The sequence below is a fragment of the Martes martes genome (assembly GCF_963455335.1).
Source record: "Martes martes genome assembly, chromosome: 5".
Classification (NCBI taxonomy): Eukaryota; Metazoa; Chordata; class Mammalia; order Carnivora; family Mustelidae; genus Martes; species Martes martes.
Window position 1 is genome coordinate 102,014,580 of NC_137892.1, and position 24,810 is coordinate 102,039,389.

The 24,810-nt window shown below is 38.8% G+C and overlaps 1 protein-coding gene across 1 annotated transcript in view; it reads right to left on the reverse strand.

Annotated features, from left to right (window-relative positions):
• FAF2 (Fas associated factor family member 2) overlaps positions 1–24,810 on the reverse strand; it is a 68,652-nt gene that overhangs the window by 3,598 nt on the left and 40,244 nt on the right. The window contains exons 3-10 of the mRNA XM_080803608.1: positions 14,236–14,370; positions 12,327–12,403; positions 9,646–9,784; positions 7,984–8,069; positions 7,791–7,882; positions 6,216–6,393; positions 5,073–5,244; positions 4,246–4,389 (exon numbers count right to left, since the gene is read on the reverse strand). Of these exons, the coding sequence (XP_080659734.1) occupies positions 4,246–4,389; positions 5,073–5,244; positions 6,216–6,393; positions 7,791–7,882; positions 7,984–8,069; positions 9,646–9,784; positions 12,327–12,403; positions 14,236–14,370 (1,023 nt within the window). The remainder of the gene's footprint in view (positions 1–4,245; positions 4,390–5,072; positions 5,245–6,215; positions 6,394–7,790; positions 7,883–7,983; positions 8,070–9,645; positions 9,785–12,326; positions 12,404–14,235; positions 14,371–24,810) is intronic.

Sequence of the window (24,810 nt, forward strand, 5' to 3'; positions counted from 1 at the left end):
ATGATTAGATTCCAGGTATGTTCTTTGGCAGGAGTGTTACAGAAATGATGCTGCATTCTACTAAATCCATCCTATCCAGCTGGAGCACAATTCCCATCTGCCCCACTACCTATAATGTGCACTTTGATACCTTCATTAAGGTGGTGCCTGCCAGGCCTCTCCACTGTCACAGCCATTCCTTTCTCCTTTGTAATTAATTTTGTGGGGAGGTACTTTGAAACTAGAGACAACTATTCCTTAAACTTTTGACTTTTTTATTTTTTAAGATTGTATTTATTTATTTGACAGAGAAAGAGATCACAAGTAGGCAGAAAGGCAGGCAGAGAGAGAGGGGGAAGCAGGATCCTTGCTGAGCAGAGAGCCCAATGTGGGGCTCGATCCCAGGACCCTGAGATCATGACCTGAGCCAAAGGCAGTGGCTTAACCCACTGAACCACCTAGGCACCCCTTATTTATTTATATTAACACAGAGTCATGATTCCCTAATTTTATTCAGTAGGTTATAATGTTATAGTATTTATTTCAATATTCAAATGTTCCAGATGGAGTTAGAAGAGTCCATCCAAGATAGCTTCTGTGTCTTTGTGGCAAGTCTCCATCATTTTTTCCAATAATTCCTTGCTATTCTGGGTTGGTCTTGTATTTTCCTGCCCACGCTCTGGAATCAGTCATTTCTCTAAGGAGCCCTGGTTCTTCTTAATGGACAATGGTTATTTAAAAGCCACGATCTAGGTGCTAGGTATGTTCATTGCTATTGGGGTATTGCTGCTCCCAAGCACTCTCTATGGAGAAAAACTAGAGAATATGTGTATATATATACACGCACATCTATATCTGAACTTCCTTATATATATGTACACAGAAAAACCATGAGTTCATTTCCCCCTCGTCACTCAGTTATGGCTTTAACACCCCACATCCCACACCACACCAGAGGCCACTTGGGCTCTGACTCTGTGCACTAGGCAGTCCCCACATGTAGACACTCTCCTTAATTTGGTCAAGATCTGACATTCTTCATGCAGACCTCTCTTCTATGAGAATGCCCTTCTCACCCTGCTCTGTCTGGCTCTGAAGAATAAAGGTAAATTCTTAATGAGAAGTAAGGTGACATCAAGAAAACTCCCATTACTAACACTTAAAATGTGAGGTACTATGAACAGGCCACCTTTACCGCTTCCTGTCTCTTGACACCACACATTAAGTATTGGCATACTGGATCTACTCTATGGCCCTCTTCATCCCGCATGCTACTTCTACCAAAGAGTCTGAAGGATGTGTTGTGAAGGGCAGCGCTAATCTCTTTCAGGTCAATCCCGAAGATCAGGAACGTAACATTCAAGTTACCCTATTTGGAGGGAATCTATTTTCTTTTTGTTTGACCTCTCATAAGTTTAGTCCCCTTTGTGTGAAGCAGTCCTTTTTTCTTTTGTCTTAAATTTACCTCTTTAGAGCTTTTAAGAGGCTACATATGACTCCAGAATTTAAGGAGTAAATCCATACTCCTCTTCCCTAAATCCATTCATGATTTTATAAATTCATACTTTAATCTATCAACCTCAATCATTTACAGTTCCTGTCTCTCTGTGCAATTTCCATTAATATTATTTTCCTTATGTTGAGATGCATCAATTAGACTTGCAACAAATACTATTGGTACAAACCCAACACAGACCTTAAACAATATTTTGTTTCCTTTTTAATCTTGTTGAAAATATTCAACCCTGGTAAAAAACTGGCATCTTCTGTTTACCACTGACAATGCACATCACCTCCAGAGGTCACTTTTGGTTCCTAACAGATAGAAAAATGATTTGGAGTGTGTCTAACATGCATCCATTTAACAGAAAGTCAGCTGCCACTTTTCTGCCCATTCATGAGACCTGGAGATTTTTCTCTACAGTTTATTCCTTTTAATCTTAGCATTGTACTACTATCAAGAGCTGAGCTTTGTGCAAATTGAGTATTCCACTGCACATTCACTTTTTGGGATTATTTACAAAGAGGAGATCTCACAGGAAGATGACACAAAGTCTGCAAGAACATGAAAAACTATGAATTTTTACTCAGTTATATGTATAAACTCCACGGATGTTAAAGGCCCACAGCATCACTACACTTTACATTTCTTTCCCCTCTCTGAGCTTTGTCCCCACTTATGATCAAGTATTTCAGTCAGAGGTTTGTTTTTTTAAAAACTGAGAACCTATTTAAGAGTCTTAAAGGACTGGGGAGGTCTGGATGGCTCAGTTAATTAAGCAACTGCCTTTGGCTTAGGTCATAATCTCAGGATCCTGGGATGGAGCCCCACATTGGGCTCCCTGCTCAGCGGGGAATCTGCTTGTCTCTCTCCCTCTGCCTCTCCCCCTACTTGCACACACACTCTCTCTCAAATGAATAAATAATATCTTAAAAACAAACAAACAAAAAAAGTCTTTAAGGATTAAATAGTTAACAAATGGGTTGGTTTCCCTTAGGCCAGAAGCCTATTCTGTTCCACATTTCTAATAGATTTTCTTCTGAAACTCTCAAGAGAGTTAATTTTTGTTAGGTTTTTCACATACACAATTAGAGTTTAGGGAGTAGAAGTTCCATAAAGCTCAGGTATACTATGATGTGAAACTGTTAGTGAACATGGTTGCAAGCTAAAATCCAATGCAAACCTCCGTAGTAAGGAAACACCAGGGGGAAGGGAATGAACATTTAGTAACCACCTACTACACGGTATATACTATGTGAGGCTCAATCATGTTATCCCAATTTAAGAATCCAAAGTTAGGAATGTGAACATTTCACTCAAAAGAAATAAATGCATAAATGGGAGATAAATAAAACGAGAAAGCTATTCACTTCTCTCTCCCCAGGATGCCTCACAACTTTTTACTTTGTATTAACTCTGAGTCTTACATTCCCTACTGGCCATAAGTTCCATGAATGCCAGATCCATGTCTCACTCATCTGTATAACCCCTAGAGTGCCTAGCACAGTGCCTGAGATATCTTCAGTTTAAATTTATCAAAGGGCAGATTATATCTCCATTTAATTGATGAGGTATCTGAGGCCCTGTAAAAGATTCTACAACTTGTCCAATGTTCTTTACTTAAACAGAAGTAATAAATGTGCCACCTGGCCTCACCCGACTGCACTGCATCCTCATTTCTATCATGCAGTTTATTCTAGACTGTTTTGAGTTATCAGGGAAATGGCATGATCTACTACAGTTGGTAAATTTAAAAAGACAACGCACTATTAATATAAACAGAAATTTCCTTTTGGTTATAAATACCAAAAACTACAGTTAGCTTGTGAGTGCTTACTATGAGCCAGGTACAATGTTGAACACTTTATGTCTGAACTTAATCCTAACAACAATCCTATCAGAGAGTACCTATTATGATATCCATTTTACAGATGAAGAAACTTGAGTCAAAAAGTACACTGATCAAGAAAATGAATCCATTAATCTTAGAATGAAAATTTGATCCCCAGTTTTTAAAAGATTTATTTATTTGAGAGAGAGAGAGATAGAATGTGCACAAGTGGGGGAGAGGCAGAGGGAGAGGAAGAAGCAGATTCCCCGCTGAGCAAGAGGCCCAACACAGAGTCCCGATTCCAGGACTCAGGGATCATGACCTGAGCCAAAGGCAGAGGCTTAACCAACTGAGCCACCCAGGAGCCTCATCATTCTGGGGGACTCTAAGAGACTCTGCTTTTAACTATTTCCCTATGGAATGACAAATACTATTTACTTCTAGATACCAAATACAAAAGGTAGCCCCACAAAGTGGGGATTCTTATGGGCTAAATGGATAGAAACAAAGAGAGACAACTGCATGCAAACTGTACATGCATTTATATTCAGATGTGTAATTCTGATGCTTTCAGGTCAGTGGAGACAGAGTGTGCTGTGGAGACAGAGCAACAGGTTCTGCTGGGATTCTGAAGCCAATGTGAGCTAAGCAGCATGGAAGAGCCTCCCACCTTAAATACCCAAGTCTTCTGTGGAGCTTCCTGGTGAGGAACACTTCAGAACTCAAACACGATGAAAGAAAACCTTAGCAGCAACTTTGAGTTGGCAGCTAGAACTGAAGGAACCTCACGGTTCATTGCACTCCTCTCTCTGCCCACCCCTTCCTGTTCATCAGAGCAACAGATACACCAACAACACTTTCTAGAGTCCTTAAAAGCTTCCAAATCTATAGCCCAGACCCTACATACACTTCACACAACTTAGGGGGTCCTTACTGTTAGAGATTGTGAAAAGTGGAATCGTCTCTCGACTCGAGAATCATTGGGTAATTTGAAAATGATCTTGACACTTTCAGGGTCATCAGGGGAAGGCTCCGGGGGCAGGCACTCCAACTTCCTTTCCTTTTCCTCTTGTAAATTCTGTACAAACAAAAAACAAAGTTGAGGCTATGGTTCTAACAGAGAAACAGGACTACTATCATCATGTAGGTTTACTGCGCAGCCAGAAGGCAAATGAGTGACAGCTATCATAAGAAAAACATCTTGGCAAGAATCAGAAACACTCTAATTCAAAGTGCTACTGCATTACATGTATTATTTATTGATGATGTTATGGTATTTACCTGTCAGGAAAAAAGGGAAGGGCTAAAAGACACCGGCTATAATCAAGTAGCAATACGTGATGAAAGATCATGAATGAAATGCAAAATTAGTTAACACTGACTAGTGTTAAGAAATAAAAAATATTGCTATGAATTCTGAACTGCTTGTTACCCATTTATACTTGCTTTTCATGGAACAGAGTTGTTTTGTCTGATTTTTGCTTAGTGATATATTTGTTCTTAATAAAAAATTGAAAAAAAATTTTTAAATTACTTTTTGTAGTAAATATAAAAACGGCAAGGAGGGGGCAGCTGGCTGCCTCAGTCAGTAGGGCATACAACTCTTGATCAGGAGTTCAAGTCCCACACTGGACACAGAACTTACTTAAAAAAAAAATGGCAAGGAATTAAAACACCCACAAATCCCATCATTTTCAAGTTTTTTCCTTTCACACTTAAGATCAGTTTGGGAATCACGAGGAGGAAAGATGGGCTCATTACCCGTCGACGTCTCTCCTCTGCTAACTTTTGCTGCTGCACCTCCTCTTCCTTCCGCCGCTTCCGTTCCCGCTCCTCCCGTTTCTTCCTTTCTTTCTCCTGGTCAGCCCTGAGAGAGGCCAGATAGGCCTCATCCTGCTGTTGTCTCAATACCTGGGTCTGGTTTCGTTCTTCCCTGTGGCCAGACCAAAAAGGAGAGAAGGAAAAGAACAATCTCTTTTTTTCTCACACTGAAACTTCTGGGGAGGTAAAAAGGTTGACAATCTTGACAGATGAGTATTTCATACTACTATGAAGGATTCCAAAGCAAAGCATGGCAGAATTTGAATGAGCTTTTTTCCCAGTTTAATCTGGCAGAAAAATAAATGGCAAGCCTCTCCTTCACCTTTTAACTTTACAAACAGAACTATCCTTTTCTCAATTCTAACAAAAGTAACAATATTACTACCAAAAAGTGATCATCAAGATCATGTTTTACATTTAAATACCCTTTTGGGTTACTGCATTTTTGTATATATTGCTTTCATAAAACTAAAAACCACATACATGCCTTTTAGAAGATTTGGAAAATGGAACAATATCTTGTTCAGAATCCTACTAACCAAAGAGAAAATACTGTAACATTCTGGTGTACTTCCAATTTTCTCTCCAAAAAAAAAAAAAAAGTGTGTATGTATACGTAGGAGTGAGTGAATGAGAGAGACTGGGTATCTATAAAATAAAATACACCAGAATATCAAAAGTTGTGGTAAGACTGTGGGTGATTTTAAGTTTCTTTTTTGTGCTTTTCTGTGTTTTTAACATTTTCTACAATTAATGTACACCACTTATGTAATGGGGGAAGAGTTTTAACAATTCCATCTTTTTTACATTTAAGCTCCTTAGATCATGGTTCAAGTATTCTAAATGACATGACATACACATTATTGAGCACAGAGCCTTGTCTTTATTCTGATTCACATCTCCAAGAACAGATGACTTGAATAGAGAATTATTTCAGTCAACGTACATAAATATTTTAACACTAAATGCATAAGGTTTTCAAAATTGCCCAAGACAGAGAATAAGTCAGGATCTGTGAAGCCCTGGGTCAGCCACTCCAATCTGTAGCTGGTCTCTCTGTTCCAGAAAGGAACTCTCCTATACCTTTCAAGGCGTTCTGACACCAGGTAAGTCTGGTTTGCATCCATGATAAATGTAAGCTGGTTAATGAGGTCATCGGGTTGAATGAGGCCTTCTAGCCGTCCCACCACAGTCATTCTCCGATCTTTCAGCATAATCATGGCCAGGAATGGGTAGGTGTTCTCTCGTAAAGCCTGCGAGACTGACAGAAAGAAGAGCCAACAGGTGAAGTGCAGCCCTAGGGATGAATCAGATCAGCTCTTAGACTTTCCACAATGAGCAAGAGAGAAAGGTTTTAATCCCACTTGGGAAAGAAAGGAGGTCTCACTTATTCTCTAAGTACCCTTTTTTCATCCTAGTTTCTTAATCTTTGCTGCTGTTGTTTTATTTTTGTGTCTCTATTCCCAGGTAATTTGATTAGAATGGAACAGGCTTTTCCGGTGGAAGGTGGCTATCATAACAATGCTATGGAAGACTGCAGGGGTCAAGGACAATGTCTTTTTGATAAGAAAGGATCTATAAAAAAATCTGACTAAGCATGATTTTTTCCCTATGTTGGATGTCAAGCCTAAAGGAAATAAGGCTGCAAATCTCAGCCTTATATCACTGGTGATGAGCTCCACCACTGTCTTCTGCCTTTTCTTCCTCTTATTCAGTTCTTTCCTTACCCCCCTTTTTTTTTCTTACCCCCCTTTTTAAGTCTCCCCCACATCACCCTCAAACAAAAGAGCTAGTTTTTCTGTTCTAAAGGAGTTTTAGAAAGTTGGTTTTCCGAATAACCAAGGTTTTACCATAACAGAGTTTTACTTGTTTTCCTTATGGTTTGAAAGAAGAGATTTTATAAGCTTCTATAAAAAATATCCTTAGTCTCTTTCTATCCACTACCCTCCAACCCCAAAGTCGTATTTGAATGGCAAAATGCACACTGTACAAACTTATCAGATGCTTAAAAACCAATTAGGAGTAAAGATTCAGATTTTAAGATGTAGGCAAAACATCTTGATTCTTAGGATCTAGCATAGTGCCTAGTATGCTAGTATATACTCAAGTTGCTGAACAGAAGTAGCTGCAAAGTAACTACATTTTTCTTCACTGGTTACCTTTATATGTTATACTGAGTTCTAACAATACTTATCTCCAGTGAAGAGTTACTGTCAGCAAAGATTTGAACTTTCTGAATCCCTATCAGCACTCAAGGTACTCAAACAACGATCTGTTAAAATTGCTGATGACAAGAGTAAACTCCTCTGTAAAAAGCCATTTAGATTAAAAGTAAGTTGCTGGACAGGACTGGGTGTTTTAAAACTCAAACAGGTCCTGGCAATGATTACCTGTAAAGAACAGACTGAGTCTAAAAGACCTGAGCTTGCTAACTGTATGATCTTGGGCCAGTCTCTTAAATTCTGAGCCTGTTTCCTAAACCATAAGTGGAGATAATACAATCCCCATCTCAGGACTACTGAGAGGATTAAATAAGGTAATGTATAGTCACTGGCACTGTGTCTAACACGGAAAAATCATGTACTAAATGGCACATTTTCCCAGATTATTTCAAGGATATCTCACCAATCTCAATGAGGAAAAAGAACTACAACTCACCCCTGTAGCCCTCAGGTTTATTTGTGGAACACGCCCAGAACAGCATCCTAGTGTTTATCAGGGAAATAACTTCAGGTGCACAGAGTGTGTTGCTGTGGAGAGGGATGAAAAGGACGTGAGCAGAACTTGATTACTACAAAATATCAGCAGATTAGAAAAATTAAATAACTAAACAAATGATTAATCTACTTACCGACAGAACTCATCAGAGTCCTGGTGATCATCTCCATGAAGATAAACCAAAAGGAAGCGAAGCTCCCGCTTGGCATCATTAAGTGCCTGTGGAAAACAGAAGATCACTAATTATTATGATGACTGTGCCTTGAGCTTTTAATTAGGCTAAAAGAACAAAAGGAGAAATGAGGGAAAAAGGTGAACAAGAAATCAGATTCTGGGCTCCTACCTTCACATCCCTGGCATTTTTATCCCTATAAAAAGTCCACGCTAACAAGCTTTAATGAAAAGGTTTTAGTGTTGTTAGGATTTAAACTGTATTAGGCACATGAGAGTAGACAGGCTGACAAAGAAAGCTCCCCAACAAATCACAGGAAAGTCAGCTGTTCCCACAGTCTAAAGGAAGATAAAAACAGGAGAATCTGACCAGGTGAACAGGAGGTGAGAATTTTGCCTCTTTACAGCTACACCATCTTTGTCCATTAAAAAATACAGCAAACATGAGCTTGACCCCAGGGATGAGAGACTGGGGGACCCGAATGCATTCTAAAGAGCAAAGGGTTTAAAAGATCTTTCAAGACAAAGCCAGTGTCCAAGATTCCTATGTATACTTTGGCATTTCCAAAATCCTTAGTACATTACAATTCAATTAAGATTTCCTGAATGACCAATGGCGGTCTACCCTCAGGATCATAGCAAGGAGGGTGCATGAAAGGTAACCATCTCATTCACGTCTGCATCTCCAGCATTGAGCACACCATCCAGCATAAAGTGGGAGCTTAATGCTTGTTGAGTAAGGTGGCAGCAGAGCCACTGAGACCAACTATGAGAAAAAGCTGATATGGGAGAATCAAAGCAGGAAGCAAGAGTAAGCGTTTTTCTTTGTTACCAGATAGATTCAGGAATACAAAAACCTGAAACAAAACCACCCTTTGGACTATGTTCACAGTGTTATTTCTACATTTTTCTCTGACAAACTAGAGATATGCCTAACACCCACAAAACTCTTAATTTTCACCCCCTGAGAGTTAACAGTTCAAAGGCCTGTGTGGCTTGGGTTGAATAAGATGTGCTGCCTTGAGTCTACGGTCTATGCCCTTATTCAATTCTGTGAGGGATCAAAGATAACTTGGGCTTTGCCTTCAAGGGGATTATTGTCTGATACAGGAGATAAAACATGAACATAATCAACCATAATATAAGGAAGAATGTGAAACTGCTGTAAATTTAAAAAAAAAAAGGCTATGAAAGCACAAAAGGAAAGACTACTATTTTAGATTGCAAGCTAGGCCAGGTAGGGCACATCAGTCAGAAAGGGTATAGGGAAGGGAGTGATACGACCTAGTTGAAGGATGGGCAAGGTTCCATTTAGCAAAAATGTGAGGCAGGCATTCCAGGTAGAGGGAAAAGCAAAAGCAAAGGCACAGAGGTGAAAAAAGTAGAGTATGTTCAGGAATGGTTTAGCTGGAACCTAAGGTATGGAGAAACAAGTTATATAGGAAAAACCTCAAAAGGAGGTTGGGATTAGATTAAGTAGGGCTGGCTTTCTTTTTCTGTAAGCAGTGAAGAGGTATTTAAGGTTCCTGAGTAAAAGAATGACATGATCAGTGCTGGGCTATGCTTTCCTTTGTGGATAGAACCATATCAATAAATTGGCATCTATATGGTTTGTGGCACTGACCTGGCTGTACGTTCCCTGGTAGAAGACAGGGTGTGCCCTCCCATATTTCTCTTCAAAAGAGTGCATAAATGAAACAATGTCCCCAACGGGGTCAGTGACCCGGCTGCGAGGGTCAGGCCGTATAAAACGAAGAGCAAACCTGGGGAGGAAGGAATAAATATCACATGAATCGGCTTATTGTAGTGCATATGGAGTGGGCCAGTTTGTAAAGATTCCTACAACAGAGCCAGAGGCATGGCAGCAAAAGGGGGTGAATGGTCTATGAATGGACCATCAAACCTGAGAGTAGAGTCTGGCTCAAAAGCTGCAAAGCAGCAAGTGTTTTTCCATTGCCTGTTTAAGACAAATGTAAACTACTAGGATTATAAGTTCCAACAATGGCCTAAACAAATCTAAGTGTTTTTTTGCAGAAAAATTCAGGACTAGAAAAATTGTGAAAGGAAGACACAGTCCAAAAAGATCATAGGTCACACTGTGCCCCCAGACTCCCTAGAATGGCACTGTCTAATAAGGCAGCCACTAGACACATGGGGCTAAGTTTAAATTAACTAAATAAAATACAAAATGAAATTCAGTTCCTCCGTCTCTCACCACATTAAGTACTCAACAGTCACATGAGGTTAGTGGCTTCCACACTGGACAGTGAAGATACAGAATGTTTCCATTATCACAGAAAATTCTACTGGATAGCATTGCTCTAGAATAGAGTCTGTCTCTTTTTGGTTGTCATACTTGCCTCTCCCTCTCCTTTCTATTGTCCTGGGATTTTGAATTTCCAGTGCATACTCCCAAGTTATTCAAATTATGGACAGGCTTCAAACTCGAACTTGCAGTCATGATTTACTTGCTTTTCAAGGAGGCAAGTAAAATTCTGCTAAGTGATTGACGGTTAATGGCATCCATGAAGGAAGTTATAAAACTTACCTAGAGTACACTGGTAGATTTGGAGACCTGGCAGCTTTGTCAAGTTAAGGATGATACCACACATCTGTTTCTTAAAAGCCTATCTTCTATTTGTATAGCACAACTTATTTACCCTTTGGGTTTCCACAGAAGGCAATGGACAGAGTTTTGACAAGTCAATGTGCTACATAACATTAAATAAGTTGTCTGGATGATACAGTTGCATTAAAATTAGTCAGACATGCCATGCATACTCTTTTTCCAAGGAAAGCACACAATACTCACATACTTGAGGCATTTTCAAGCACAGAAAAGTTGACTAACTATGACACTTTCCTTTCCAAATACTGAGCCAACTCCTTAGCCTCTCAAATTCCCCATGTGTATACAATTTCACTTAGAAATTTTCCTAAGTAATCAAATCAAATTCACTGACACAAACATTGCAGAGGAAATAAAAAACAAATGTAAGAAGTTGTATATGTGGGGGGGTGGTTAGAAATCATTTAGAAGATTGATATTTTGGTAACTTTCTTGGAAATTAAGGATTTAAGACTATTTTATTACTCTCTTAAGTTTTCAAATTTTGATGAACAAATGGATAAAGGCTGTAACTTTTCTTTCTAATTACAATACAGTCCCATGGCCTACATAATTCAGGACAATCAGCTTTTTTTTTTTTTTTAAAAGATCTCAATTCAGTCTTTGTTATAACAGTTTATATGTGCCCATTATTTTAAAATAAAACAGAATGGAAAAAGTACCAACTGATTAACTGGTAACCAATAAGAACTTTGCTAAAGCAAAGAAGTCATTAAGCAGGCAACTCCTAAAACACCCAAGTAGTCAAGGTAAAAGGTATTACCTGATCCTTGCACTTTTACACCTGCTGGGTCCTCATCTCCAAAGCCTCTGCTCTCTCCAGAGCAAGGCAAAGCTTTTCCATATATGGTGGGGAATATAGGTTGCCCTGTATACAAGGCCCAGACCACATATTCTAGCTCCATCTGTTGGCCTGGATGCCCATACAACATGTTAGTTCCCCATAAAGCCTAAGTATGGGTTCATTTACTACTCAGCTCTAGACCAGATGCCCCAAGACCGATATGCCAGAAACTTGGTCCCCTTTGACATTTTCTAGCCCAAGCCCCTCTTTGTCTTCCAGTGCTGAGCTCTCTGAATGGTACATGAAGGAAGCAAGAAGAAAAGTGAAAGTATGAATCAAGAGGGTAGACATAAGGAAGGATGCCACTGTCAGCAACCTATGGGTTGCCAGTACAAAGGAGAATGTACAGCAGTGTCTGAGAGGTAAAACTGTTGTGGGAGAGAGAAATATGGGTAATCTCAGAGCAAGAAAGTTTGTTGGTATTATGAGTAGTCAGATGAAGTTAGATGGTTTAGGGTAAAAGTTATAAGGAGTGTACAAGATAATGGTGGTTAGAAAGAAAAGGGTGTGAAAATTAACTAGGGAATGTAGAGGTGACAAACAGGGTGGGCGGAGGGAGGATAATGATAAATGTAGGTAGACTGACCTTCAAAACAACAGGCAAGATTACTTTACAGGGTCAATTTAAAACAGTTCCATTTCACAACATCTGTTATGTTTGATCAATTTAAAATCTTGTCATACTACGTTAAAAGATTGTTCAGGAAGACTATTCAATGTGATGACAAATTGGCAAGTCAAAACCAACAGCAAAAACCTTATTATTCTAGTCTATGTTTCAGCTCCAAAGTCTGCCCTATTGCTACTGACGCATAAATACAAATGTACATACCTAAATATATCAAGTATTGTGTAATAGGTAAACCGGAATGGAAGCATTATCAAGTAATAACCCCATCCAAGCAGCCCCTGAAATTCCAAAAACAAAGTTAGACACCATTCTCTCAATCCCTAATACCCTGCAAAATGACTAGTTCAGATTTTCACTCTCTTTTTGTTCTTTCATATGATTCCTCCCTCTATAATATGGTTCCAACTCTTCCCTGGCCACTCATCCTTCCTAAAGATCTACTGCCTTGCATCTCATTTCATCTGATACCATCATACTTTTATCACATAATTTTTGTATTAAATCTGCTTCAACACTTTCTGCAGCTACTTATACTAGTTGTCAAATTTAATTATAAATTTTGCCTCCCAACATCGTAAATATTCATTCTTTCCTTTTCAGATTTACACATTTCCTTTTCAGATTCCACGTTACACATTAAAATATGGTATACAGAAGTAACAAGAAAGATAACCACCTTGGGGCATTTGTATATAAATTTGTATATAAATGACAGATAATTACATTAACCACAATTATAAATCCCCAAATAGCTACTAATATTAATAATAATAATTACTATTATTTTAGCAATGCTGATTACTGCTGCTGTTATTATTAACTAGAATATATAAGGGGCTCTATAGTTTACAAAGCACTTCTTCTATGTCACATTGCATTAACGTGAGACCTTCCCTGTGTCTATAGCCAGGGGGCTCTGAAGCCCCATGGCTGACATTAGGGTCCCAAACAATGAATCAAGCCCAAAACAAACTGAGGAAATATTAGGCATATACAGAATTTCTGGAGTCATATAATTGCTCTAGGAATCTGTTTTCTTCTACTTTAGAATACCCTAAAACAACTAGTTAGAAACTCTGTTTTTAAAACGTTGTCAAGTACTCCATAAACAAAAGTATGATAATGGAGTAAATTCTAACTGCTGAAAGGTTAAAGAGAGTGCTTTCTTGGAATTTTAAGTCCAAGTTTATGAGGTCAAGTGTAACTCCAAGAATAAGAAAGAGGAACTCCTGGAGGGGCGCCTGGGTGGTTCAGTTGGTAAGCATCTTTGTCTGGCTCAGGTCATCATCCTGGGGGTCCTGGGATCAAGACCCACAATGGGCTCCTTGCTGAGCAGAAAGCTTGCTTCTCCTTCTGCCTGCGGCAACCCCTCCTTGTGTTCTCTATGTATCAAATAAATAAAAAAATCTTAAAAAAAAAAAAAAGTCCTCTGGAGTTCATTTATTAGTATACATATCTGACTTTCCTAATTAGACTATAAGAGCAATTTGAAGGGGGAGGACTGGCTCTTTATTCATATCTGGATCACCAACAGCAAAATACCAGGTACAATAGAGCACCCTTAAATGCCTGCTGAATTTAAAGGAACCACCATCACCTCCCTGCTACTAGCTGTTCAAGACAAATTTCAAATATACGGCCAAAGACTCCACAAAGATTCCAAGTACTTCCCCAGAAGTAGCTTAAAATTAAGTGAAAGACCTAGGGGTGCCTGGCTCAAGTGGCAGAACATGTACTCTTGATCTCATGATTGTGAGCCTGAGCCCCACGCTGGGTGTAGAGATTACGTAAAAAAATAAAATCTTGGGGAAAAAAGTGGAAGATCTATTGAATATGTAGCAAACGTTTTTAGACATGTAAATAAAACTGTGTACTCAAAACAAGGTACACAAAACTCCTCAAAAAACTAGCAAAAGGAAAAAAAAAAGGATAGTTATCAATTCATTGAGGAATCAAGGGATAATGATAAACCCAATAAATCAACCAAGGAGCCAGGTCTAGCTAAGGTTTCCATTCTGATTATTTCCTTACTCCTGTCATACAGAGATCAATACAACCTAGTGAATGGACTTATAAAATAAGGGGGAAATTCCAACTACAAATAACTTGCCCTTGGTTGTGGTCTTGAGACAACATAGCTGTAGATCCTATGGTCAGCTGTATTAACTTGCAGGGGTCGAGATGGAGGTGGGTTGAAAACACTTGGTACACCTTCTTGCTCATTCAATCGGTCCTGTACAGCAGCCTGAGAAGGAAAAAAGAGCATAAGAGTTTCAGTGATACTCAAATCAACCCAAAAGAAAAGATGAGACAACCACTGCTTGGTGTTTCAAAAAGGATTACCTGAGGAGTATACCTTTATAGACATTTAATGCGCTATGCTGGGAGGCAATGTGTGGTGATGGCTCCAGAATTCACAGGAGTCCAAGAAGCTTACCTGGAAGCTCCATTTATGCAGCAAACACATCTGCTTTTATCCAAATGGTACGTGTTATTAAGGGTGGCTGGGATCCAAGGTGCTTCACTGTAGGAAGGAAAGCCATCCACAGAGAATACAATGTAGAAAGTGCCCCTATAAGCTGTGCAATGGAGCAGTCATGATGAGCAGTGTTTGATGGAGGGCTTGGCTTTGGAACAGAGAAACTTAGGTCTGAATCTTAGCTCTATCACTCAGAAGTCGCTTGGCTTATGAGCCTCAGTTTCCTCACGTATAAAACGAAAGAATAGTATTTTCAGGGTTAATTTGAAAATTTAATGGGATGTCTATATGTAAAGACCCTAATATAATATTTTAAAGATTTTATTTTTTTAAAGACTTTATTTATTTGACAGAGTGAGTGAGTGAGACAGCTAAGCAGGGGGAGTGGCAGGCAGAGGGAGAGGGAGAAGAAGACTCACTGCTGAGCAAGCAGTCTGATGCAGGGCTCGATCCCAGGACCCTGGGACCACGACCTGAGCCAAAGGTAGATGCTTAACCAACTGAGCCAACCAGGTGCCTCAAGATCCTAATATAATTCTTGATAGAATATTCAATAAAAAACCTTACTCTCTTTTTTAATAAAGATTATTTATTAATTAGAGAGACAGCAAGTGCGTGTGAGTGGGGGGAGGGGCAGAGGGAGAGAATCTTAAGCAGACTCCTCCCCCCCCCCCGGAGTGTGGAGCCCCATTCAGGACTCAATCTCACGACCCCAAGATCATGACCTGAGCCAAAACCAAGAGCTGGACGTTTAACTGGACCTGAGCCAGTTTTTGGGTGTCCCCCAAAACTTTACTCTCTTCTTAACTCTGCCCCAGAAAATGCGTATTTGTCAGTGTCGTAAAAAATCTGGCCCTACCCAAAGAGAGATCTGGGTTTTTGGTTTTAGATTCTGGGAGATAATCTCTAACTGACAGAAGTGTTTTTGTTGCCAGATCTCACGGCAAAAATGGCCATCCCAGAAAGACCAACCATATGTTTTAGGGTGGGGACTTTGTGTAATGAGTATCAGTTGATCTGGAGACTGAGCTCAATAGTAGGCAACAAATCAATTCAATCATGACCATGTAATGAAGCCCCAGTGAAAACTCTGGACGCAGAAGCTGAGATGAGCTTCCCTGGTTGGCAATACTTCATGCATAATGTCATAAATCTTTGATTCCACTGAAGAGGAATATGGAAGCTTTGTGTTTTTAAGTCAAGATTCTGCCCTACATGTCTCTTCCTTTAGCTGATTTTAGTCTATATTCTTTCCGTGTAATAAACTGTCACCCAAGTATAATAGCTTTTAGAGAACTCTTCTAGTGCATTATCAAACCTGAGGGTGGTTTTGGGAAATTCCCAAACCTGCAGTTACTGTCAGAAGTGAAGGTGGTGGGGCTCCTGGGTAGCTCAGTGGGTTAAGGCCTCTGCCTTCGGCTCGGGTCATGGTCCCAGGGTCCTGGGATCAAGCCCCTCATCGAGCTCTCAGCTCAGCAGGGAGCCTGCTTCCCTTCCTCTTTCTCTGCCTGCCTCTCTGCCTACTTGTGATCTCTGTCTGTCAAATAAATAAATAAAATCTTAAAAAAAAAAAAGAAGTGAAGGTGGTCTTTTACGAACTTGTGTGTGCTCTCTAACAATGATAGTTGGCTTTAAACTTTGTGATGTGGCGTGCTCGCTTCGGCAGCACATATACTAAACTTTGTGATGTGGCTAACATCAGGTAGTTCTCTAAGTTTTCATATTTTTGAGTATTAAGGCACAACTTGATGTGGAAAGAGCAGTCTTCAACAAATGATGCTGGGACAACTTACTGACATGCAAAAAATGAACGTGAACTCCTAAATCACATTATATGCAAAAATTAACTCAAAATACATCAAAGACCTAAATATAAGAGCTGAAATTATACAATTCGTAAAAGAAAACAAAAATTAAAATCTTCATGACCTATTAGGCAACTGTTCCTTAGATATGACACTAAAAGCACAAACAACAAAAAGAAAAAAATTAGATAAACTGGACTTTCATCAAAACTGAAAACTTCTGTGCATCAAAAGGATACCACCAACAGAATCAAAAGACAACCCACAGAATCAAAGAAAAGATTTACATATATCTTTAAGAGTGTGGTATCAAGAAAATATTAAAAACCTTTAGAACTCATCATCAAAAACATAATAACCCAATTTAAAAGTGGACAAGATTTAAATAGACATTTCTCTACTGATACGTACATAACCAACAAGCACATAAAAATATGCTCTCTATAATTAGCCATCAGAAAAACGCAAATCAAAATCACAAGAAAATATTTCACATTCACAAGAAGACTATAATATAAAAGATAGTAACAAACATTGGTAAGGATGTGGAGAAATCGAAACCCTCATACACTACTACTGGGAATGTAAAATAGTGTAGCCTCTGGAAACAGTCTGGCAGTTCTTCAAAAGGTTAAACACAGAGTTGCCACAGGACTCAGCAACTCCACTCCTAGATATACACCCAAGAGAAATTAAATCATCTCCATAAAAACTTGTATACTATTGTTCACTGCAACATTACTGATAATGGAAAAAGTGGAAACACCCAAGCATTTATCAACTGTGGTATATTCATACAAGGGAATGGGATTTGACAATAAAAAGAAATGAAGTATTGATACATATTATGACATACATAAATCTTGAAAACAACATGCTAAGTGAAGTAAGCCAGACACAAATGGACAAATACTGTCTGATGCCACTTATATGTGGTATCTAGAATAGCCAAATTCTATAGAGACAAAAAATGCAATTATGGTTACCAGAGGGAGGGGAAGAGGATAATGGGAAATAATTGTTCAAATTTAATAGGTACAGAGCTTCAGTATGGGACTATGAAAAAGTTCTGAAGATGGACAGTATTACCACTATCACAACAATGTAACTGTACTTAATGCAACAAAATTGTAAACTTAAAAAAACGGTTAAAATGGTAAGCTTTTATGTTATGTTTATTTTACCACAACACAAAAGGAATGCAGTGCTGATACATGCTAACATGGATGAACCTTGAAAATATTGAGTGAAAGAAGCCAGTCACAAAAGACCATATACTGTAATTCCATTCATATGGAAGTCCAGAAAATGAAAATCTATAAATGGAAAGTAGGCTAGTAGTTGCTTAGGAACAGGGAAGGATAGAAGTAGGTGGGTAATAGCTAAAGGGTATGGGGTTTTGGTGGGGGTGGGGGGTAGGGGTCTCAATATTCTAAAACATTTTTGGGAAAATGTTTTAAAATTGATGGTGGTAATGGCTGCACAATTTTGTGAATATACTAAAATCTGCTGAATTTCACATTTTAAATGGGTGATCCGTTTGGTATGTGAATTACATATCAATAATAAAGCTGTTATTTAAAACCCACAACTGAAAGCAATTACTGTCAATGATAAATTAGAGCTTCTAGGCAAAAATTAGAATTTTAGAAAACTTGTATTTGCCTCTGTAAACTTGGTGATTTCCTAATGCCTTTTAAAAGCTTTTCTGATGAGTATGATGGTGCTATTAACACATGAAATTATATAGTAAAATGCAACAACATTTGGAAGATCTGTACTAATTCAGTGAACACTATTTTCTCCAAATAACCAATGTTTGAAGTTATGAAATCATGCAATGGTCAAAGATTCTTATGAAGTGCAATGTCAGTCTTTACAAAGTGCAATGTCAATCACTTTTCAGTGGGACCTTCATGACAAGGGAAGCACGAAGCTCAGGATGGTGAAGGAGAGACCAGAGCAGTCTTAACACAGAGTCAAGTTAGACATGAAGTCAACTGCCATGCTGGGAGAATACTCAAGCAGTCCTACAGAGCATTTCACATGGCAGGGAACTGAAAGCCTCCTGCCAACCACTGGCACTACCTTGTTAGATGTGCTTGGGTTTCTTCTTTAAACTGGAGTTCATGGTTTGGCTTTTTACAGACGACAACAGCCAGAGAAGGAATGGGGAGAGAAAGCAGGTGGCAGACACCAGATAGCTTATCTGATAGCCAGTGCTGCTGCCAATTCCACTTCTGATTCATGAAAGCCTTTAAGGAACAGTTCATTCTTGGGAAACAGGTATGGGGGAAGTTCAACACAGGAAAGAAGGACTAGAGGTATAACTTAAGAAGATGACTGGATCCAGCATCCTGAAGCCACCTACCCCAAATATCCTCTCCATAGGCAAGATCAAGGCACGAAGCAAGAGGGGAGGAGCCACTGGGCTTCAAGGATGATGGGAGGTAATGAACTGAAGAAAAGCAGATCTTAAAAGTTTCGTAACAAGAAAAAGAATCTGTAACTATGTATGCTGACAGACACTAATCAGACATACTGTAGTAATCATTTTGTAATATATACAATACCGAGTCATTATGTTGTATACCTGAAACGAATATAATGTTATGTATCAATTACATCTCAATAAAAAATATTCTTAAGTAAAATAATAAAAATTAAGGCTAGACCTCAAAAAAAAAAAAAAAAAAAAGAACTGAAGAAAAGTGATGCCCCTCAGAAAACTGTGTGTCAAACTACTAACTACTTTATGGGGCACCTGGGTGGCTCAGTGGGTTAAAGCCTCTGTCTTCAGCTCAGGTCATGATCTCAGGGTCCTGGGATCAAGCCCCACATCGGGCTCTCTGCTCAGCAGGGAGCCTGCTTCCCTCCCTCTCTCTGCCTGCCTCTCTGCCTACTTGTGATCTCTCTCTGTCAAATAAATAAATAAAATCTTTAAAAAAAAAACAAAAAAACTACTAACTACTTTAAAAAGGACATTCATGGGGCACCTGGGTGGCTCAGTCAGCTGAGCATCCAACTGTTGATTTCAATTGGGTTCATGATCTCAGGGTTGTGGGATCAAGCTCCAAGAGAGGTTGACGCTCAGTGTGGAGTCTTCTTGTCCCTCCCCCTCTGCTCCTTACCCCAGCTCACATCTGCACTCTCTGTCTAAAATAAATAAATAAACCTTAAAAAAAAATCATTCATAAGAACTAAACAACAACAAGCGCAAGAAAGATCAATAGATTTCAATGTAAAAGAGTGTGAAAAGTTCCTTCATACGGTTTCAAATTCCGTATCACAACTAACCTTAAGAAACTGCCATATATCAGAGAACCACCATGGTTATATGGAAAGGTTATTGAAGTACTTTTCCCATTTTCAACTGTAATTGGGTGAAACTGGATTTTCTTCACATACTTCAACTAAAGTGACGTTATCACAACAGATTAAAGGCAACACAGATGAAAATAGTTTTTTTTTTTCTATTAAGCCAGACATTAAAGAGATTTGCAAAAATTTATGTTAACATGTAATGAGTTTATTTTTAAGATGAGCTAAATTTTTTTTCGGTTTTAATTTATAATATGGTAATAAATATCAATTGATAAAAGCCAATATAAACAAGCTCTATGGAGGTTCTCAATAATTCTTAAGTGTAAACAGTCGCATGAAAAAGTTCGAGAACCTCTGGATTATTTGGGGGAAAATATATACATATATTTTTAGACAGGCATAAAAATATCTGGAAACAAATTAAAAAATGTTAATATTACTACATTAGGGGTTTAGGATTAAGAGACTGTAATAAAAATGTGATCTGAATGGGATTTTTTTCATATTTCATCTTAGGCTTTAAACTTTATTTATTTATTTATTTATTTATTTATTTGACAGACAGAGATCACAAGTGGGCAGAGAGGCAGGCAGAGAGAGAGGGAGAAGCAGGCTCCCTGCTGAGCAGAGAGCCCGATGTGGGGCTCAATCCCAGGACTCTGAGATCATGACCTGAGCTGAAGGCAGAGGCTTTAATCCACTGAGCCACCCAGGCGCCCCAGGCTTTAAACTTTTTAAAGCCAGGATTATTTTAATGTATTTCATGTATTATTTTTATGAGTTACTAAAACAGACTAAGGTGAAAAAAACTGTAAAGATGGCATAATCCCACTAGTGTAGCAAGAAAATTATACTTCAATCTACAGTCATATAAATAAATATAAAAAGTCCAAAAGGACATACAATAAAACTTAATACCAGTAGTGGAATTAAGGGAGAGGATTTTCTTCTTTATGCTTTTCGGAATTCTTTTTCTGTGTGGGTATGCACATGTGCACAGGTATTTTGCAACAAGTTATAATAAGTCATTTCCTATTAAAGGATGGTCAACATTATACCAGGTAACTGAAAATCAATAAAGAAAAGCAGGCACGACAATATTAATAAATCAAAGTAGAATTTAAAGCAAAAAGTATCATCCGATATTAAGAGATATTACAAGAAAGCTCTAACAGGCACTTGTCTTTCTGTGTCAAATATTCAAACTATGTAAAATTAGAAAGTGTCTAAGAATAAAACATAGTATTTTTTTTAAAGATTTTATTTATTTATTGGACACAGAGAGAGAGATCACAAGTAGGCAGAGAGGCAGGCAGAGAGAGAGGAGGAAGCAGGCTCCGCACTGAGCAGAGAGCCGGATGCGGGCCTCGACCCCTGGAACCTGAGACCATGACCTGAGCCGAAGGCAGAGGCTTAACCCACTGAGCCACCCAGGAGCCCTAAAACATAAAATTTATTAATATTGTTTATCTGCACCATGGCCTTCCTTTCCACAGCATGTACAAAAGATCAGAATTTCTTTGACATATTTGTTATTAACACTGGAAAAGTATATACATAATATTATCAGTACACTAAGCAGAGTTACATATATATGAAGGTCTGGAAGAACATATACTAAAACATCAAATACGGTTATCTTAAGTGTGATTACCAAGAACTTTTATTTTATTTATTTATTTTTAAGATTTTATTAATTTGAGAGAGAGAAAGCACCAGAGGGGAGGAACAGAGGGAGAGGGAAAAGCAGACTTCCTGATGAGCAGGGAGCCTGGTGTGGGGCTCAATCCCAGGGCCCTGAGATCATAACCTGAGCTGAAAGCAGATGCTTAACCAACTGAGCCACCCAGGGCCCCTAAGCCCATGGTCTTAAATTGCAATAGTTAAATTAGATGTCATTGGACACTGCCTACTTTTTAAAAAAAGATCTTTTTTAGAGAGCGTGAACACATGACTGGGAGCAGGTAGAGGCAGGGTCTCAAGCAGGCTCCAGGCCCCGGGTGGGGCTCAATCCCATACCCCAAGATAATGACCTGAGCCGAAATCACAGCCTGATGCTCTACCGACTTAGCCACTCAGGCACCCCAAGAACTTTCACTTTAAACTTTATCAACTCTGTGTTTTAAATCTGGGGTAGACATGTACTGTTTTTGTAATTAGGAAAAAAGACATCACCAGCGAGAAATAAATCCAACGTGGAGCTCGATCCCACGACCCCAAGATCACGACCTGAGCCAAAACTAAGAGCTGGATGCTAAACCGACTGCACCACTCAGGCGCCCCAGGAAATAGCAGATTTTAATTATACAGTTAAATAAGCTTGATTGAATACAGACACCAAATCTTTATCCAACAAAAAACACATTCCTTGATAACCACCTAGTTGTCAACAGCGATTACTTCTTAAAAAAGAAGGCAAAGAAAGAAGGTGCGGGGGTTGGAGAGGAATGACATGCAAGCAACTTACATGGGGTGTGATTTTACCCATATGTGTTTATTTTGTTCATTTTTCATTTATATTTTTATATACACATTTTTTTCAGATTTTTATTTAAATTCCAGTTAGTTACCATACAGTGCAATATTAGTTTCAGGAGTAGAATTCAGTGATTCATTACTTACATATAACACCCAATGCTCATCACAAATGCCCTCCTTAATGCCCTTCACCCAACTAGATCATCCCCCACCCACCTCCCTCCAGCAACTCTCAGTTTGTTCTCAGTCATTAAGAGTCTCTTATGGTTTGTTTCCCTCTCTCTGATTTCCCCCCTTCCACATGCTCATCCGGTTTTTTCCTTAAATTCCACATGTGAGTGAAATCATATGGTATCTATCATTCTGACTTACTTTGCTTAACGTAATATATTCTAGTTTCATCCACATCATTGCTAATGGCAAGATTTCATTCTTTTTGTTGGCTGAGCAATAATCCACTGTGTGTGTGTGTGTGTGTGTGTGTGTGTACACACATCTTCTTTATCCATTCATCAGTTGATGGCCATTTGGGCTACTGTTGATAATTCTGCCATATATATATCCAATGCTGCTATAAACACTGGGGTGCACGTACCCCATGGAATCTGTATTTTTGTACCCCCTGGGTAAATAACCTAATAGCGTAATTGCTAAATTGCAGGGTAGTTCTACTTTTAACTTTATGAGGACTCTCCATGATTTTCCACAGTGGCTGCACCACTTTGCATTCCCATCCAACAGTGCAACAAGGTTCCCCTTTCTCTGCATGCTCGCCAACACCTGTTCTTTCTTGTGTTGTTCATTTTAGTCATTCTGACAGGTGTGAGGTGGTATCTCATTGTGGTTTTGACTTGTATTTCCTCTATGATGAATGATGTTGAGCATCTTTTCATGTGTCTGTTAGCCATCTGGATGTCTTCTGCCCATTTCTTAAGTGGATTATTTGGTTTCTGAGTGCTAACTTTGACAAATTCTTTATAGATTTTGGGTACTGACCCTTTATCAGATATGTCGTTTGCAAATATATTCTCCTATTCATTTTAGTTTTGTTGATTGTTTTATCTATATTTGTTTAAAAGAAGCTTAAAACAAGGATTGCAAAATGCCTGGCTATCAGGAGTTGGATGGTAGGTACATGGCTTTTCACCTTATCTCTACATTTTTCTCTAAATTTAAAGTATTAATTTAAAAATATATCTTGGGGCACCTGCGTGGCTCAGTTGGTTAAATGTCTGCCATCGGTTCAGGTCATGATCTCAGGGTCCTGGGATCGAGTCCCATGTTGGGCTCCCTGGTCAGCAGGGAGTCTGCTTCTCCCTCTCCCTCTGCCTCTCCCCTTTCCCCTCTCCCTCTGCTCTTCCTCTGTCTCTGGCTTTCTCTTTCCCAAATAAATAAAATCTTTTAAAAAAATTAAAAAAAACTTGAAAATACATCTCATAATGTTAATGGAACATTATTAAGCCACAAGGACCTCAATACACGCCTATATGAAATAAAATGAAAGATTAATACAAAAAAGATAAAAACCAAAAAAAACAAGGTACTAAAAATTCCAAATATGTTTCTAAATAACTTCTGGGTCAAAGAAGAAAATCTAAACTTTAAAAGGGTATTTTCAGAAGAAAATTCATGGCCTTAAATGCAAGAAAGAACATAAATAAACCAAGCTATAAAAATTAAGATGCTAAGTAAAAGAATATAAATATACAAAAGCGTGTATATATTTTTTTCTTTTTTAAAAAAGATTTTATTATTTGAGAGAGAGAGAGAGAGAGCGTGAACAGCTAGGGAGAGTGGCAGAGAGAGAGGGAGAAGCAGGCTCCCCACTGAGCAGGGAGCCAGATCTGGGGCTCGATCCCAGGACCCTGGAATCAGGATCTGAGCAGAAGGCAGACGTGTAACTGACTGAGCCACATAGGCACTCCAGATTTTTCTTAAATAAAAAAACAAAAACAAAACAAACAAAACCAGAAAGAACTGATAAATACAAGAGCTTTTTATAAACCAAACAAATAATAAAATAAACCAATCTCCACCAAGTCTCATTTTTTAAAAAGGAAAACAATAAAAACAATGAGGGCTGCCTGGGTGGCTCAGGTCTCTGCCTTCTGCTCAGGTCACGGTATCGGTGTCCTGGGATCAAGCCCCAGCGCTGGGCTCCCTGCTCAGCGGGGAGTTCGCTTCACCGTCTTCTTTTGCCCACCCATTTGTGCTCACGCGTGCTCTCTGTTTCTTTCTTTCTTTTTCTTTCTTTCTTTCTTTCTTTCTTTCTTTCTTTCTTAAATAAATAAATAAATAAATAAATAAATAAATAAATAAAATCTTAAAAAACAATGAGGGGGCGCCTGGGTGGCTCAGTCGGTTAACCATCTGCCTTCAGCTCAGGTCATGATCCCAGGGTCAAGTCCTGCATCAGGCTCCTTGCTCAGAGGGGAGTCTGCTTCTCCTTCTCTCTCTCCCTCTGTCTGCCACTCCCCCTGCTTGTGCACATGCGCACGCACTCTCTCTCACTCTCTCTCTCTCTGACAAAAAGAAAAAAAAAAAAAAAGAACCAACAATGAGAAGAGGGGCAAACAGAACAAAGAGAGAAAAAAGAAGA